At 45.0% G+C, this 18,514-nt stretch overlaps 1 protein-coding gene across 1 annotated transcript in view; it reads left to right on the top strand.

Moving 5' to 3' along the window:
• The window catches only part of ADGRA3 (adhesion G protein-coupled receptor A3), a 375,408-nt gene that overhangs the window by 342,241 nt on the left and 14,653 nt on the right, over positions 1–18,514 (top strand). The window contains exon 17 of the mRNA XM_086964033.1: positions 10,334–10,479. Within this exon, the coding sequence (XP_086820159.1) occupies positions 10,334–10,479 (146 nt within the window). The remainder of the gene's footprint in view (positions 1–10,333; positions 10,480–18,514) is intronic.

Genomic DNA, 18,514 nt, shown 5'->3' on the forward strand with positions numbered 1-18,514 from the left:
GCAGGCGTCAGGTGGTAAATGAAGGGTAGGTTCTTGAGATTTTCTGGGTTTTCTAGCTATTGGTTGGGCGTCCCTGGCGTTATTACTACTTTGCGCCACAGGATTTACAGTAGTGATGGTTGTGCTATGGCCCTCCTGTCGTGTACTGTTGGGAGTAATAGGGTTAGAAGAACCTGCGACTACGAGAGGAGTTGGCTTGGCTTTAGTGACGGGTTTAGTTTGCCCTGTATTAGTGAGCCTGGGTGTATTAGTGGCTATTGGTGTACTACTGGCAGATTTAGGAACGACCTTAGTGCTGCTCCTACTGGTGCTGGGCACGCCTCACAGAATAACCTTACTAACGGACTCCGGGTCCTTCAAAAGGCGGTCACCCCTGAGCTGATCAAGGCTAATCACCCCTTTCCTTTTGACCTCTTCCTTTTTAATTAAATATTCTAATTTATCTAACCTTTTAAAAACAATATTAAATTGCTTGATCATTTGACATTCCAATTGTTTAAAAACAGTATCTACAATTGTCTCGATAAAATTCCCATTGGGCTTGGGTTGAATAGTACTGTCAGTCAAAAACTCAGTCTGTGTGCCCAAGGAATTGTGATCATCAATGGAAATAGTTATGGACGGGGCCAGTTCATCAGTTTGCGGCGTATCAATGTTGTCAGGTTGACCCCCAGTTTGTTGTTGTTTCCCTCTAGTCCACATGCTCTGCGGAGTTGGTTGGTTCTTATTACGGACAGGTTGCTTCCTTTTATTAACGATTGATTTCAAAGGGCCCCTTTTCCTTTTACCCTCACCAACTTCACTGTTCGTAGGCGGGGATGAGGTAATAAGCTGTACAGCACAGTCAGGCTGTGAGTCAATAGTTATGACCGGACTGCTATCCCCAGGCTGCATTTCCGAAGATGTTAATGTGGTAGAGGGTTTCATGATGGTAATTACAGGAGATAGCGGGAGATTGTTGGAAGGACTTGCTTGGGGTGAATGTAAGTCAATATTGTTACAACCCAGTGACATCCTCCTTTCCGTGTTAGCTATTTCCTCCTGGACCAATAATAGAGCATTTTCAAGTAAACAATCAAATGAGGGGGGTGGGGTGGGGGAACACATGGGAGCAGGCACTGTAAGCATGTTATTTTGCTTCCCCATGATGTATTATCCCCAGCTCACCTCTAATTGCTGATGTTCGGGCTATGGCCCAGCCCGGCCTCCTCCGGCCTCTGATGGCCACAGAGGGCCCGCCCTTTGCCCGGGCTTAGCCCGGCGCGTCCCGCGCGCGTCCTTGCGGGACGAGGAAGTAGTTTATTTATTTATAGAGTTTTGTATAGCGCGGACAAGACTCGTGGGTATCAGAGCGCTTAACAAGGAAAGAATAACATGTAGACATTATAGTAGCAGTCAATAACAAAAAACATAGTTATGAGGTAGAAGGTAATATACTGTATAGACATGATTAGATATATACTTCCTAATGTCTGTGCAATTAGCATTAGGTGACGATCTAGGCTTAGCTTGTGTCATGGTAATAGTCCAAGCACGGAGAGGTAGAGTTATAAGGTATTTCAGTGCATATCAAGGATAATATGGTTAAATAAATATGGTGAGGTAGCGGTTATATAGATTATGACTGTGAGATAGAGTTATAATATCCCAGGTATATGAGGTAGCAGTAATGTGACAAGCCTCGGCTTGACCATGAAAAACAGTCAGTTGTCAGCAATCGATTTTCCAATTTTTATGAAGAGGACCACCCTCTGGTAGCGTAAATGATCATCCCAGTAATCTGTCGGATTCTCTTTGTAGGGTATTTACTCATCAAGTGAGTCTTCAGTTCCCGTTTGAATGTTACTGTGTTTTGAATTTTCCTGATGTTTGGAGGTAGTGAGTTCCAGATTCTGGGGGCAGCTCCGGAGAATGCTCTGTTGTAGGTCTTTATCTTGTGGAAAAAGGCTGGTCGCAATAGTAAGTCTTTTGCGCTTTTAGTTGGTCTGTTACCTGCTGATAGCTTAAGTTTCTTGGCTAGGTATCTAGGCATGTTGTAGTGAACCGCTTTATGTGTAATACAGGCCATCTTCATTTGAATTCTGGCCTCGTAAGGTAGCCAGTTTAGTGCTTTCAGGTGAGGAGATATGTGATCGAATTTCTTCGTTCCGGTGATGAGTCTAGCCGCAGCATTGAGGCAGGCTTTTAGTGGAGCTGTGGAAGTTTTCGGTAGGCCAGCTAATGTGGTGCATCCGTAGTCAATCCTCGAGATAACTAGAGATTGGATAGCCAGTTTTAGATCCGTTGCTGAGATAAAGGGTTTCATTTTTCTTAAGTAATTTAAGTGGAAGCGGGCGCTCTTGGCCATTGAGTTAATGTGTTCTTTCATGTTGAGGTTTTCATCTAGCGTGATTCCTAGTGATTTAGCTGAGTTAACTAGGGTCGGGGTGCAATTTATTGGCGGCACCAGTTTAGTCCATTCCTTAACTTCGGATTGGCTCCTTGTCGGTGAGATTAGCAGGAATTCTGTTTTCTGGGCGTTTAGTTTCAGATGGTTCATTGTTAACCATCGCAAGGCTTCCTTTAGTGTGGTTTATTCGGACAATGTCCTCAAGGGAGGCGATCTTCATGTAAATTTGCGTGTCATCTGCATACATATGATAGGATATCTGTGATTTTTGAAGGATCTCTGTGAGAGGTTCTACATACAAGTTGAATAGATCAGGGGATAACGTTGAGCCTTGTGGGACCCCGATTGTATTGGGGCTTGGGGAAGAGATTGCTTGGTTAACCTGGAATCGCTGGGTCCTGTTCTTTAGAAAAGAATTGAACCATTTCAGCACGTTTCCGGATACGCCCATCCTGTCTTGTAGCCTGGTCATTAGTACTTTGTGCTTTACCGTGTCAAATGCTGCTGACAGGTCGAGAAGGATCAGTAGGCATGTTTGATTTCGGTCTAGGGCCTGTAGGGCGTCATCGACAATATGCAGAATCGCAGTTTCAGTACTGTGCCCTGTTCTGAACCCTGATTGGCAATCATCTAGTAGCGAGAACTTAGCGATGTGTTGGCTTAATTGGCCCTGCACACATTTCTCAATGAGTTTGGCCAGTAGAGGGATGTTAGTCACTGGTCGATAGTTATTTGGGTCTGTTGCATCGGCTGTCGGTTTTTTGTTGATGGGCACTACCTGACCTGTTTTGTCGCTTTATTTGCCTCCTGGCGCTGCGTGCTGATGTGGGAGGTGACCTGGCCACAGGGCTGCTGGGGGCTGTAGTGTCGGGAGCTCCCGACCGGCGGAGCCAAGCCCGGCCAGCCGGAAGTGCAGGCTGGAACGCTGCAACGGCGGAGCAAAGCCCGGCTGCCCCTCGGTCCTGGGGGGCAAACAGCACGACTTACAGGAGCCTCGACAGGCTGGAGGTAGGGTCACCCAGCGTGACACACACAGGAACTGCCACTCAGTCCTTGGCAGTAGTTGTCGCTTTATGCGCCTCCTGGCGCTGCGTGCTGACGATGTGGGAGGTGACCTGGCCACAGGGCTGCTGGGGCTGTAGTGTCGGGAGCTCCCGACCGGCGGAGCCAAGCCCGGCCAGCCGGAAGTACAGGCTGGAACGCTGCAACGGCGGAGCAAAGCCCGGCCGCCCTCGGTCCTGGGGGGCAAACAGCATGACTTACAGGAGCCTCGACAGGCTGGAGGTAGGCTCACCCAGCGTGACACACACAGGGCTTGTCTCTTACTGTTGACCCTACATTGATGCATTAGGATAGAATCTTCTGTATCGTTCTGAGACATGTAGTTTCTCGCTCCATTCACAGGAGTAGGTGGACAACTATTTTCTGATATTTTTCCCCCCTATTGGCCAGGGTAGCCCAGATTCTTCATGTTGATTGTACATAGAATTTGGAGAGGGTGTTACTAGTTAACACTAACTGGGTTCTTGTTTTGTTGAGTGCCAAGCTTTAGAGATCAGGCTTCGAAGAAATCAAATTTTGACATGGCATTATACAGGCTATTGTCCTGCTGAGTATGGCCATTGTCATTTAGAAACAATTAGAAGGTAGTTTTTCAAGCATCTGAGTGGTCATCCCAATGATGAAGTTTCACCTCTGCGAGGAACGATTTTGTTTGGATTACATTGATGAATATGTACATTTTTCAACAATTTATGCCTCCCCTTCCGGGTGCTGATATATGATGATTCATGGAGAATTAGATGGACAAGGTTTTAAATCTAGCTACAGTTACTTAAAGATAACACTTGTATTTAAATCTATTTGCATTCAAATTTATCTCTGTATTTCAGTGTGGTGCTATCTTTGTTGTAGGCTCAAGGTAAAACGTTGAGAATCTTCTGGAAGCAAGGGAGTTTGTGATAGGTGTCTTCGCTCAGTTTATCCAAGATTGTTTGAGGAAACTGAGGTCTGAGTTGTAATTTGTAGGCAAGTTGTAGTTTGTGAGCCCCTTGCGACTGGCTGCAAATCCAAGGACAGAAGCATGCAAAGGGCAACAGTCCTCTATCTCTATTTTTGTATTCCCAAACTGAAAATGGTTTTATTTAAAAGCAGAACATATGCATTGAAGAAACCTGTACTGTCCCCCCCCCCCCCCCCCCCCCATGTATTAATACATAGGAGAGAGTAGTGAGTGGACCTCTGCTTTTTATGTTAGTTCAACATAAAACTTTTTTTAAAAATCATATGTTTCGATCCCCCTTATTGAGTTTTGTTTTCATTTTGTTAATTAAATTGTACTCTTTTGAATTTGGCTTGGGATTTTATTGCTTTGTGTTTTGACCTAATTACTGTTTTGTTACTGCATAAATACTTTACACGTTGAGGGTTCACCGTGACAAGAGTTGTGATTATTACTTGAGGCAGGTAGTCAACCACCCCAAATAATAATCCAATTTCCTACAATAGTTATAGTGCCAACTGTGGATGGCTAATGAGAGATCAGTCTACAGCTTGTGGTCTGAGTATCCTAAGGACCGGCCACCCATACAGTTAAACTCTAAACTTGGGCATTTACATGAAATATGAGCTAGAGCATAGAGGGTGAACAGTCACAAATTTACCAATCTGTTTCAAATAATTTTAATTCCCATAGTAGTACTACATTAAGTAGTGTTTCGAACTGTAGCCTCTGCTTGATAGGGAGCCAATGTAGCTTTCCTTTGCTCTCTAATATGTGCTCATGTGTTCTGAGCTGTCTTGCTTTCCTTACTGCTAAATATGTACCTGGTACTATGTACTGCAATAATTAGGCTGGTTCAGTAAGATTAAGATACACTCCATTACAGTGGTCAGTGCATTTGAGCTGACCTGCTGAAATAACTTTAGCATGTGCTTCTTTCCTAAAATCCTCAGCGTGGAAGCGTGATAAACTGTCAGAGATGATTTGTGCTTCCATTGTAAAGTTTTCAGTCTAGGTGACTGTATTTACTATTGAGGGAAAGGTTTGGAGAGCCTCCTAGTTATCTGGGAGCCAGGTGGATTCTTGCTTCTACTGTTTGTTATGACCATCTAAAAGCATTTCAGCTTTCTCCCTCTTCAGTTATGAGATGTTGCTACTCATCCACTTTGGGATGCCAGACAGAAATTGAGGTTTTCATGGTAAAGCGCAGCATTTTATCAAATTGAATCAGCAACTGTTATATTAATGATGGTTAGCCATGTTTTTAGTCAGTCGAAGTAAAGTTGCACATATACATTGAATGGAGAGGAGATAACGAAGAACCCTGAGGTCCCCCAGAAAATGCATATAATAGAGACATCAAGCTGCAGATTCCTTACCTTTAAATTATCCCCAGGTGCTAGACTGGATCCATAAAACCTTTTACAACAGTACCTCTGTGTGTTGATAGAGGGTGTCGAGGGACTCCATAGCAACATCGTCCACCAGATGGAACGTCGACAGAGTCCATATAAGCCCTCCTCTTACGCGCTGACATCAATGTCCTCCTTTCCGTGCTTTTAATGCGTATCCGGAGAGCGGTTCCTCTGGCCATTTTTTGGCCTATCTCGACATTTGTCAGTGTGCTTTTTTCTAGATGTCCATGACTCTTTCACTGGCACTTCGCCAGCTTACCTGGCTACGCACCTCTGTTTGTTTGGAGGCTGTTCAATCCACCTTGGTGAGCAGGCCTTTTGATGGTGAACATCTGTTTGGTACTCATGCCGATTCCGCTCTACAATCTTTTCGAGACAGTCCGTGTGGAGCTTAATTTGAAACCTCTTTTTGCTGTACGGTCTTCTCCTCTTCTTCCTCCTGTACAGAGCTTGTATGGAGTATGGTGTCCTTGATTTCTTTCATGTGAGCCGTTCTAGGGCAGAAGGTATAATTCTTAACCTAGGGTACATTGCTCGATCCTGGCCTAGGTGATGTTCCTACTTTAGTCTCCTTTTGGCACAAGCACTCCTTGAGCTAGCTCTTGCTGTGCATTGACAACAAGGACTCTATCATTTCTATAATAATAATAATAATAAAGTAGTTTGTAAAGCGCTTGATGACGCCATCTAGGCGTGTCCCCGCGCTATGGAGAGAGAGCAGCAAGCAGCATACAAGGCAACAACCCATTCGCCATAAAGCTTATGAGTTGTACAGGTAAGTTTTTAAGAGACTTCTGAATTTAAGCTCAGATTTTTCCAGTCTGAGGCAAATCGGAAGTTTGTTCCAATTTTGAGCTGCTGAGACTCTAAAGGGTTTGCCCCCAAGTTTGGCTCAATGTTCCTTGCGGACATACCTTGTCCATATCTTAGCATTGATGGACTACTATGCTGACTTTCTCTTCAGTGCCAGTGCATGGACTGTTTTTGATTTGCTTCTGTCATACACAAAGCTGTTTTTGCTTTTCACTTTTGGTAAATGTTTTTTGTACTTTGTTAGAAACATTTTCATGACGCTTCCGACTCCAACCGCAACATTTAGTAACTGAACTGATGTTGTTTTTTGCCCCTCTTAGGGCTTTATGCCTGTTTTTCTTCTTACATTTCTTCTCGAACATATGGTCCTTGACAACCCTTTCTTGGGTTTAGTTCGTTAAGGAGGTTTGGTGATACTTTTGTATTCATTTTCAAAGAGTTTTATATATTTCACGCAAGCACGGATAAGGTTCCGTCCCCTTAGGGTGCTTTACCCCTTGAACCTATTAGTATGGAAAATTACGATCCTGAGTGAAGCCAGAATTCTCGTGAATTGTTAACTGGGCACAGGAATTATTTACTGGGCACAGGGTGTCCTGCAGAAACTGGAGATTTATTTTTGCTTGTGGATTTCTTTTCTCTCTCTCTCTCTCTCTCTCTCTCTCTCTCTCTCTCTCTCTCTCTCTCTCTCTCTCTCTCTCTCTCTCTCTCTCTCTCTCTCTTCTCCTCCTCCTCTTCCTTTGGAAGACATAGGGTTCTTTCTCCTCTATGATAATGGTATTCTAAAGGTTTCTTGCTGTGTTTAGGTACCACAATCTGACTATTTTGTGTCCTGTCTTCTATTGAGACATTTCTTATATGGCCTCCTCACTTGGTATGCTGTATGCACTGCCACTCCATCGGTTCTACTGATACTTGGTTATGGACCTCAATGTATGGTGTTTGATCTTCCACAAGTATTTACTCTGTATTTTACCCTCTACTTCACCAGGTCCCTTTTTCTGTCTGATAACTAGTCTCCATCTTAAAGAAACATTATCTCTATAGGCCTTCCCTGTGTTTCCCTTTGTTCAACTTCCTCTTTTTACAGTCCCAGATAGTGGTATTCATTTCTCTATTCTAGTGCGGTTGTGTTTCACCTGCTGTTTTCCTTTTTATGTCTGATTGCTTTTATTTTTCTTGGGTGTGTGATATCTTCTACTCCCTCTATTCTTTTATGCACTACCATGTGGCTGTTGTCAGCCATGTCATGAGTGATGTAATATGTGAGGTCGTAAGCAGTGCATTTCGGGGTCACGAGTTATAGTTAGATCACAAACTATAACAGATTACTTTCACTGGTGGAGTGAAATGTTAGCCTAACTACAAAGTCACTATAACCTTTGTTTTTTTTCAGTGAATTTCTACATTTTTTTTAATTCCACGACTTAATTATAACATCCCTGTAATCTTTGTTTTTTTCATAGAATTTCGAAGGTTTTTTAACTAGCAGTCACGCTTGCAGAGTGGTGAGGAAAGGATGAATGGCATCCGACCAGCTCTCAGGAATCCCACTGTGTAGGACTTACAGGAGGTACCAGAGGGGTTCTTGGCCTCCAAGGTCCCTCCGAAGTAAAGTGAACTTCATGCCCCAACCAGTAGTGCAGCACGAGCCGCGTTTGCAGAGTCGTGGAGAAATGGGGCATGGCCTTCGAAGACCTCTTAGCAATCCCAAGGACGTCCTTGGGAGCCAACTACCCTTCCTGTTACCTCCAGTAAGTCCCACACACCGGAATTGCTGACACCTGGTAGTAGGCCATGCCCGCTTTCTCTACAACTCTACAAACACGCCTCCAAGTGCACTAATAGGTCGGATTAAGTCTCCATGGCAATTGAGAGTCCTTGGGGGCCAACTACACCTCCTGTTACCTCCATTGAGATCCACACAGCTGTATTGCTGAGCGGCCGTCAGAGGTCACGCCCCCTTTCTCCACCACTCTGCAAACGTGCCTCATGGCGCACTCGTGCTTGGAGGAAGACGTCCACTTTAGTCCTGAGGCCTTCAGGAGGCAAGGGGACCTCATCCCCCCACGAGCAGTGAACCGAGAGGTGCGTTTGTAGAGTGGTGGAGAAAGGGGGCGTGGCATCTGACCACCTCTCAGCAATCATGCTGTGTGGGGCTTATTGGAGGTAGCAGAGGGTCTTGTTTTCCCCTAAGGACCCTCAGCAGCCAAGGGGGCGTAAGCCCCCAACCAGTGGCATGCCAGGAGGCACGTTTTCTGAGTGGTGGTGAAGGAGGGCCATGTGGGCCTTGTAGACCCCATCCCACGGGGCCAGGCCTTATTAAAAATATATATTTTCATTAAGGGGGGGTGGGGGGCATGGTGTGCTTGATGGCCCCCACAGTTACTGCCGGTTTCCCGCCTCCTGCGGGAGCCGGCCTTGCTTTTAAACACAGGAAGCTGCTGACATGCAGCTCCCTGTGTGTAAAAGCAAAGTACTCTACTTTAAATAATCAAGTGCAAAATGCTCTGGAGCAAAGATATTGCACGGCTCCTATTTTTTTGTCTCCTGATTGTTATTAGTGTGTATACCCTTATGCGATTGCTACCCTACCTTGCAACCCACTCACTACCGAATATTATATTGCCTCCAAGAGTTTGTCTACCCTACCTCCTGTTTCTGTAAAGCGCTCTGATATCTGCAAGGATCTTGTTCGCGCTATATAAAACCTTAAAAATAAATAAATAAAGCGGAGCACTGTTTGCTGTTGCATAGCGGGACCAGTGCTCCCACCATGCCATAGCAAACTGCAATGTCCCAGAGGTGAGCACCCCGGGACATTGTTGGAGCTGCCCCTGGGGGGTGGTAGTCCCCAGGGCCATGTAGGGCTCCTGGAGGGGGCCGTGCGACCCCTCTTCTAAGTCCAAATTTGCCTCAGGGAGGTGGTGGTACCTGGGGGATGGCAACGGACCCCCTTCATTAATGTATTTGTGCCCCTGGGAGGTTGCGGTGCCCGGGGCTGCGTAGGGAGGCCGGAATCCTCCCACGCCTCATTATTTATTTTAGCCCCGGGGAGGTGGCGGTCCCTGGGGCCACCTAAATAAAGGCAGTAGCAAATTCTGCATCCACCCTGACCCGATGCAGTGAAAACCAGTTGGCCACTTTGTGTTTATACCTGCCTTACATGCCACCTTATTGAAGACCGCTTGGTCAGCAGGATTGATGCTACAGTTTTGTGGCGATAATTATCAATATTAGTCAAGTCTAAATTGCCTTTCTTGAGGTTGCTCAAGACCAATCTAGCTTTCCATTTGGTGGGGACTTGTCGTATGTTTGAGCATTAAAGGTCTCTTTCATTTTTTCAGAGATGGCAGGTGTGAGAGATTTGATTACTGCTATGGGGCTTAAATTGTCAAGAGACCCGACTTGATATCAAGATCCTTAACATATATGTTTGAGGTCTAGTGAACATTTATGTTCACTAGCAGCTTCTCAAAGAAAAGCTGTTCAGATTGCCAGAACTTACATTCTGAAAAAAGGTGCTGCTTTCGGAGTTATGGAAAACGTAAATATTTAATTTCAATGTTTGCGCTAATGTTTGGTGCTACTGCTTTCAAGAAGACCCTGTCAAAGTTCATACTTGTTTGTGTTTCTTTGTCATTGCGAGCTATCTTACCATGGAATGTTCTTTTGTCCTAATTATTAAAAACCTGCTTATTTCTGAAATTGTAGGTCGGGATCATTCTGCATTATTCTACTCTTGCCACTGTATTGTGGGTGGGTGTTACGGCACGAAATATCTACAAGCAAGTTACCAAGAAAGCAAAGAGGTGCCAAGAGTCTGATGAGCCACCTCCTCCTCCACGACCAATGCTGAGGTAAAGCTTGTATTTGTCTCCCTCTTGTACATCATGTTAAATCTTCCTTATAAACTAGGATATTAGTTTCACCATTAAAACTAATTTCTCCTACTTCTCTCACTGACGCCACACCTTATTGAGATTATGTAGTGTTTGAAGATTAGCTAGGGGTATGCACACCATAGATAATCTGTTTGTTTATATTGGGTTCCCAAACAGGAGTCGTAGACTAGAGGTCATCACAATGTTTTAGAATCAATACTTAAAAGCTACACTTTTGTAGAGTATGTGAATTTATTCAGTTCTATTGCATGCCTGTTGCTTGTGCAGGTTTGAAGCTCTGTTATTTAGGATTTATCAGTGCTTCTGGTTTTCTGTTCTGCTTTGAAGTATGAAATACATCAACCCACTATTGTGGTCTGGGCTTTGCACATTTCTTTCATTGCAAGTTACTTGTATATCCTTCCCTAGGTAGACACCAGTTTTGAAAGCAATAATCTGCTTTAAAGTTTCATAGATATTCCTCATTAAACAAACAAATATGACTTTAGTATAAACATCACCAGAGAACAATAATCAATCAAAAAGGATTTGTGCAGCACTTCTATTCACCCGCAAAGGTATCAAGGCGCTTAGGTTTCTGGGCTCAGTCGAAAATCTAGGTCTTGAGTCACTACCTGAATTTCTCGAGAGGGTGCTGTCCAGAGATGAAGGGGCAAGACTTTGTGCCAAGGTAGTAGAAGGAACAGCCTCCACGGAAGCTTCAGAGGATGCATGGTATCTAAGCAAGGGCGAGGAAGGCAGAACGAAGGTCTCTGGAGGGGTGGTGGAAGTTCAGGCGGAGGCTGATGCATGGTGCTCCTTTATCGTGGAGGGGCTTTGTAGGTGTGCGTCAATATCTTGAATTGGCATCTTTCTAGGATAGGGAGCCAATGGAGGTTCTTGAGGTGGGGGAGGGGGGCCATTTGAGCAAGTTGAAAGTAGCCTGGCCCCTGAATTCTGTATCATCTGGAGTTTCCTCATGAATTGGGTGGTGGTTACTGTTTATAGTGTGTTGCCATAATCCAGGCTGCTGGTGACTAGGGCTTAAGTGATGTGATGAGTGTTGTCCTTGTGCCGATGGGGAGCCATTTGAAAATCCTTTGGAGAGTGTGAAAGCAGGTGGAGGAGACTGTGTTAATCTGTCTTCTCATAGTGAGTTTGCTGTCTCGGATGATGCTGAGGTTGCAGGTGTGCTCTGTCAGTGTGGGGTTTGGTCAGAGTTCGGCAGGCCACCAAGTGTGGTTCCACAGGGAGGTGTTGTTTTTAAAGATCAGCACCGCGTCTTGTCAGTGTTGAGCTTCAGACAGTTAGTCCTCATGCAGTCGGTGACATTCTTTATGCAATGTGGAAATCGGTCCTCGTGGTAAGGGGTCTGCTGAGAGCGTGAAGATGAGCTGGGTGTCTCCACATAGGATATGATGCTAAGGTCATAGGTTCAGACAGTGTCGGCTAGAGGGGTCATGTACATGTTGGAGAGGGTGAGGTTGTGGGATGAACTTTGAGGAACACTGCAGATGGTGCTCTTTGGTTCTGAGGCAAAGGTAAAGAGGCAGATTCTCTGACTTTATCCGGTGGGGAATAGTGCGATACACTTGAGGGTGTATCCCTGAATCCCGATGTGGTGAAGTCTTTTGAAGAGTGTGTGGTGATATACGGTGTTGAATGCTGCAGAGAGGTGGAGGAGGATCAGGGCCCCTGATTCTACCCTTTCATGAAGGGTGCGTATTTTAGTCCATGGCGGCATCGGTGCTATGGTTGGAGCGGAAACCAGATTGAGAGAAGTTAAGCAGGTTGTTTCTCTTGAGGTTTTTGCTGAGCTGGCGGTTGATGGCCTCAAGGACTTTGCGGGGTAAGGGAGCAGTGAGATGAGGCGGTAGTCCTGGAGTACGCTGGTGTATTCGGAGGGTTTCTTTAGAGGTCTGACATATTTACATACATTGGGGAAGTTGGCTGTGGAAATTAATTTGTTGAGGATGGTGATGAGTCAGCAGCTGATTTCCTTGCTACCGAGGTTGCAGAGGCGGGTGGGGCTGGGGTCCTTGTGTGTGCCCGAGTGAATGGAGTTCATGGTGGCTGTGATGCTGTGAGGTGAGCGTGTTTGTATGCGATGAGCGGATGCTCGGGGGAGACATCCATTGATGTGAGGAGGCTTTAGAGGTCAGTGGGTTGGGGTTAAAAATTCCTGTGGATGTTGAATATCTTGTTGTGGAAATGGTTCACTAGAGTGTCGCGGAGTTCCTGTGAAAGGGGGAATGTGTTCTCTGTGGCCATTGGTCTGGAGAATTCTCAGACGATGATGAAGAGTTCCTTGGTGTGGATGGCGATAGCTTCGATGCAGTTTGCCAGGGCATCTATTTTTTTTTTTAACGTCTCTGTGGTTTTGGTGGTATTTGTTGAGGGCGACTTGGAGATGGCTCGGTCTGTGGGGTCTCTGCTGGTGCAATGTAAAACAGAAAGGGAGGTCTCCTCTAAGATCCGATCCAGGGACGAGGAGAGAGGGGAACAGAAGAAAACAAAGTGGTCCCTCTTGCTTACTCAAGAAAAGAGGATAGCACTTGCTTATATAATGCCACTGTAACTCACGAGATCTTAACAATTGAAACCACTCATAACTGTTTATAGCAAATTATAAAGATCAACAATTCAAGTTAAAATATCTTAGTAATTTATTAAAAGAATTTATCACAATTTCAAACATCAAATAACTGTGCCACAATAGAATATTAAAAAAGAGTGTCAACATCATACAAAAATAATGTACATCTCTCACGTATACACAATACAAAATATTAAAAACAACGATTGTTAAAAAACCAAGTTGTCGACGCAGCGTTTCGGTTCTTAAGTAGACACCTTCATCAGGACAGGGTTCTATGCAATAGAGAAACAACGAATTAACATCACATATTTCTTTTACTAATCCTAAACTCTATACATTAACCTACCCGTTGCTATTTTTTTGCAGCTTATCTAGTTCTTAAACAAACATCATCTGTTATTATAGCAAAGGGGCAACTTTCTCTCAAATATATTTCATTTCTAATGAGCGGTGGTTTTAGGAACATATTTAGGACAACAATCGAAAAACAATGTGACACAGACAACAGTGGCTATTAGATCTCATGAGCTACATGGACAGTTCTCGTGATAGCTGCACCCTGAAACATTAGGTATTTATTTGTAATGCAGTAGTGGAGGTGGTTTAACGCTATTCTGGTTATCAGGATGATTATGTAGCTTGGGATATTCTATGAACTTACTTTTTATTAAAAGAAACGGACTCGTGTTGTCATCCTCTAGTTCAATTTGTAGGAGACAATTCTTAGTTCATGGCGGAACATCACATGAAGTTCAAACGACTTAATTACAATTGTAAAAAGGTCTCCTTATATCTGAAAACACATAAGACCTTCCATTAGAGCAATAGGTGCACATTTGATGCCAATATGCGTGCATCACCCGTTATGTACGAAAATTACCTTGATAATTTAAGGAGTTTTCATTCAATGGAGGAAAAAGGAGCCACCGGTGTATGGGACAATTTGTTTCAAAGGCTTCCCTTGGGGAATACAAGAGACAGGGGATTTGGATTAGGTCCCTAGATAATATGATTCTAACAAGATTTACCAATGCCACAATCATTGAAACAGCCAATTGTAAAACTCACCCCTTTCAATGGGGTACCAACGAGAAATGAAGCACGTGACTGGATGACGTCCGGCTATTTTCGTTTTGGAGGGTTTACTTCCTTGTCAGTATTCTTGGGGGGTTTTTTTTGCATTCACCACCCTGAAAATATATACAATATTCAAGCGTTCATCAATCCGCCAGCACATTCAAGTCTCTGCATCATTACCAGAAACTATAGTGGACTATCTGAATTTATAGTTGGTTTGCCATTCTCTTTGCCGGGTCGGGTTAATGTCAAAGAAATGCCGGTTTGAGAATCAAGGTATAGGGCTTCTTAAAAATAACGATGTTCATGCGTGGGTGATCGCCAATATAAGAAATACGCTGCAAGTCAGCCGAATTTGAGGTATTGGATCAATACAACTAGTCTCTTGTTTCGCACGTTTCAGTGCTTGATTTATTCGATTGCAAAACAGTTTCGATTATATAGCTGCCTAAATTTAAAACACAAATAACGGGTGTAGTCCTTCCCCTTATTAAGTGTAAACTATTAGCACTTTGTCGGGCCGTCACTTAGATCGGCCCGTATCCCTCGCTTAAAGCAGCGGGAAATGGTCTGCGTTATCTAGTTTATCCTAGCAGGGGATCACGCTTACCTTACGTCCGCGATTCGGCCTCCCTGCTCCTTTTTTCTCCAGTATCATCAGGTATTCGCTCCTTATGCGAGCGCCTTTGTTTATTTAAAGGCTAGAGTTTCGCGCCATCTTCTAGAAACCTCGCGAGAACATGAGAGTTTTTTGCGCGTCATTAGATGCGACGTCTCTGCTGGTGCATCATCATCACCCTAGTAGTTTGAAGCTGCGTTCCATTGTCCTGAGTTCTGGTGTATACCAGCTAGCTTGTTTGGTGGATCTGCCGGTCTTGGGTGGTTTGATGGGGGCGAGTTAGTCGAAGCAGTTGGTGATCCGGGTGGTGAAATTCCGGAGGGCCTGTTCAAGTTGGTTGCAGGGTTGGGCTAGGTGGTGTTGAGGGTTTCCGACCATTTGGCCTGTGTGCCTTTGTTCCTGCAGAAGGAAGAGTTGGGAGGCCTTGTGGTGGTGCACGGGGGTCCTGCATTGGTGAAGTGGACGATAGTGTTGACGCTTAAGTTGAGTTCTGCGAATTGACTGTATTTGACTATTGTTGGCTGTGAAGATTGGTTCAAGAGTGTGTGCTGCGCTGTGTGTGGTGTTGGTGACTAGCTGGGTGAGACCAATGTTGTTCATACGTACCAGTAGGTTGGCGGAGTTGGTGTCTGTTGTGTCGTCAAGGTGGAAGTTGAGGTCGCCAACGAAGATATAGTGCTTGGACTCGATGGCTAGTGGGGAGATGAAATCAGTGATGGCGCTGTAGAAGCCGGGATGTGGTCCTGGGAGGTCTGTAGGCAAGGGTGCCTGCCTCTGATGGTCGTTCTGCTGTTGGTGCGGAGTTGCAAGTTGAGGTGTTCCATTATCTGTCTGGTGTCGTCTTTGATAGTGGTGCAGCGATATTTTTCTGTGTGTATGATGGTGATACCTCCTCTGTGTTTGTTGGTGCAGTCCTGGTGTGTCATCTTGTAGCCTTTGGGTGCAGCAGTAGTGACGATTGGTGGTGGAGGAGGGCTTTGAGCCAGGTGTCTGTGGTGAAGATCATGTCTGGGGTGAGGGTGGTGAAGGTATTCCAGATTTCAGTGGCGTGTTTTGAAAGAGATTGGGCGTTGAGCAGGAGTCATTGGAGTGTTGTGAGGGCAGTCGTGGTCGGTGAAGTGGGAGTGGCGCAGGTTTCTGGGACGGCGGTTAGTTCCGAGTTGCAAGTGAAATTGCGGTTTCAGCAGGTGAACTACCGTTGATCGAGGTGGCAACCGCTGATTGAGGAGATGTGATGCAGCATTCGTTGTTGTGGCATCTGGGTTCCAGGTATCGGAGCTTTGTGTCAGGGTTCTGACACAAAGCTCTGATACCGGACAAATGTTCTGATTCCGGGTTGCCGGACGGCCAGGGTTTCTGGTGCTGGACACGGTCCAGGTGCTGACTGACCCAGACGGCCTTGCCTTTGGTGTGTCTTTTGCACGGCTGCGCTGTTGCTTCCATGAGGTAGTTTTTGGGAAGGAGGCAGGGCACGGGGTGGTAGGAGGCGAAAGAAAAGCCAGACACAGCAGAAAGTGAGCAGCGGGGCAGACCAGCTTTCTGTATAACTGGCGGGAAATACAGCACAAAGTAAATCAAAGGTGCAAAGTAAATAAAACCAGGTAAAAAACAAAATCAGGCAACACTTGGTACAGAAACCACCACAACAGATTACAATGTAGTGGCTAAGCTTTACAGGAATAGAGACTGACCAACGCTGTGCTAACAGGAACAGAACGCTATGCTTATCAGGCAGCAGCACACCCAACAGCATTCAGACTAGCCGCAAAGGGCGGCAAGCGGGGGGAGAGTGAGGTGGGTATACACAGCTGCACGCAGGGAAGAGACAGACTTGATTGAGTGGAAGTGCGTGGGAGCTGGCATAAGAGCTGCCCCTGTTTGGACATGACATGACCTCTCCTGTGTAATGCTATTACCTTTCTTAAGGCACCTTATTTCTATAGTCTGTATTCATCAAAACCCCTTTGTAGATTCCTAGGTATTTGCAAATGTCATGTTTCAGTCATTAAATTGCCACTGCGAAGAAGATTGAGTCAAACAATAGAGCATATGGTGTTTCAAGATGGTGTGACACTTAAGCCTATAAACAAATCCCTGGAAATCAACTTAATATACCCATGTATTGACCATTGATTCGTTCTATTTAGCTATCACTCATCAATGACTCATTTTTATCTGGACTCACTCCCAAGTATATTCTTAGACCAAAATGTAAGCACTTACAGTATTTTATTGGTTACAATTGTTTCTTATCTTTGCAATTATTTTCAAAACAAGTGTTTTTACAAAAGTATTCTCAAAACAGTACACATAAACAATAAGTTGAAACCGTCAAAACAATTCATATACACCCATTTTATGTTGTCAGAACACTAGTACATAAACAATATTAAAAAAGCATAAAACATGATCAATAAAAACAGCATTTACATCACCCCACTTTAAAAAAAAAAAAAACTGTTCTAATTCTCTATTTAGATACTGGTCTGATCCAAAAGCCCTATATTCTTTCGAAGGGATGCTGGGTACAGGAAATTCCGTGTATCTCACTATCCCTCAGCTTTTATGGATTATATCATATGCGTCGACGCGTTTCGGTGGTTCAAGCCAATAGATATGGTGCCACCTTCTTCAGGACAATATTTCCTGTGGGGTCACTTTTTCCATTAAAAATTACTTCTGTAGTAGGGGATCTCTGTGTATAGTCATAATCTAGTGAATAGTCCAGCTCATGTGCGTGGACCCCGGCAATCAAAAACAATCTCTTAAGTTGTCAAAAAATGCAGAACTGCAAAGACACTTAAGAGAGAATTTAAAGACAAATAATGCAGCCTATATCCATAGGCTACTCTGTCCAGTACTTCAACTAGAAATTCCACCAAAAAAAACACACACACAGCACAGCCTGCCCAGTTTCCTCCATAGAGAAACCTGCCTCTACCAGTAAAAGCCTCTGGAATGATAGAGAGGAAGGCATGGACAGACAAGCCCCATAGAACTTTCCAGAACTTCTCCCAGTATCCCAGAATACACAGCAGGTCCCCTTTACTTTCAGTTCTTTTTTCCGGCTCCTGCTATCAGGACCCTGGCATCGAGCTCTCCCTTTTTTCAAGGGTTTATATTGGATTTTTGTTCACTTTTTGATAAAATTGTTTGCAGTTTATATTTCTTGGTGTTTCCCTTCATTCCTGTGTGTTTGTTCAGGCTTTTTAGGGCTCTAAAATGCCTGCTCTTTTCGACAAATGCCCAGCATGTGGAAGGAAGAAGTCCAAGACTGATCCACACGACGTCTGCATTCTGTCTCCCTGAAGCACATGTCCCTGAAGAATGTGACATCTGCCAGCACCTCTCAGCAAGGACCCTGAGGGAAAGGCTGAAGATTAGGCTTCAAGGCCTGGAGGAGAGACGACTGCAGGCTGCAGGTGGGTCTGGGCAGGCTGGGAAGGTTCCCTCTGCCTCTGCTGAGGCCTCTGGGGGGCTCCCCAGAGGCAGGAAGACCAGCAAGCGGTCCCGGTCTCTGTCGGCGTCGATTGCATCGACGACGTCGAGAGGGATGACGGCGGTGTGTTCCCCATCTCCCCGGGGCTCCTGGTCGAGAAGTCGTGAAGATTCGACGTCGAAGAGCCTGGGTAGGCCGCCGTTGAAACCACCGTCGACGGCGTCTTCGTCGTCGTCGTCGACGTCAGCGTCAAGCTATCGGCGTCGAAGGAAAAGCG

The sequence above is a fragment of the Lissotriton vulgaris genome, chromosome 3_2, assembly GCF_964263255.1.
Source record: "Lissotriton vulgaris chromosome 3_2, aLisVul1.2, whole genome shotgun sequence".
Lineage (NCBI taxonomy): Eukaryota > Metazoa > Chordata > Amphibia > Caudata > Salamandridae > Lissotriton > Lissotriton vulgaris.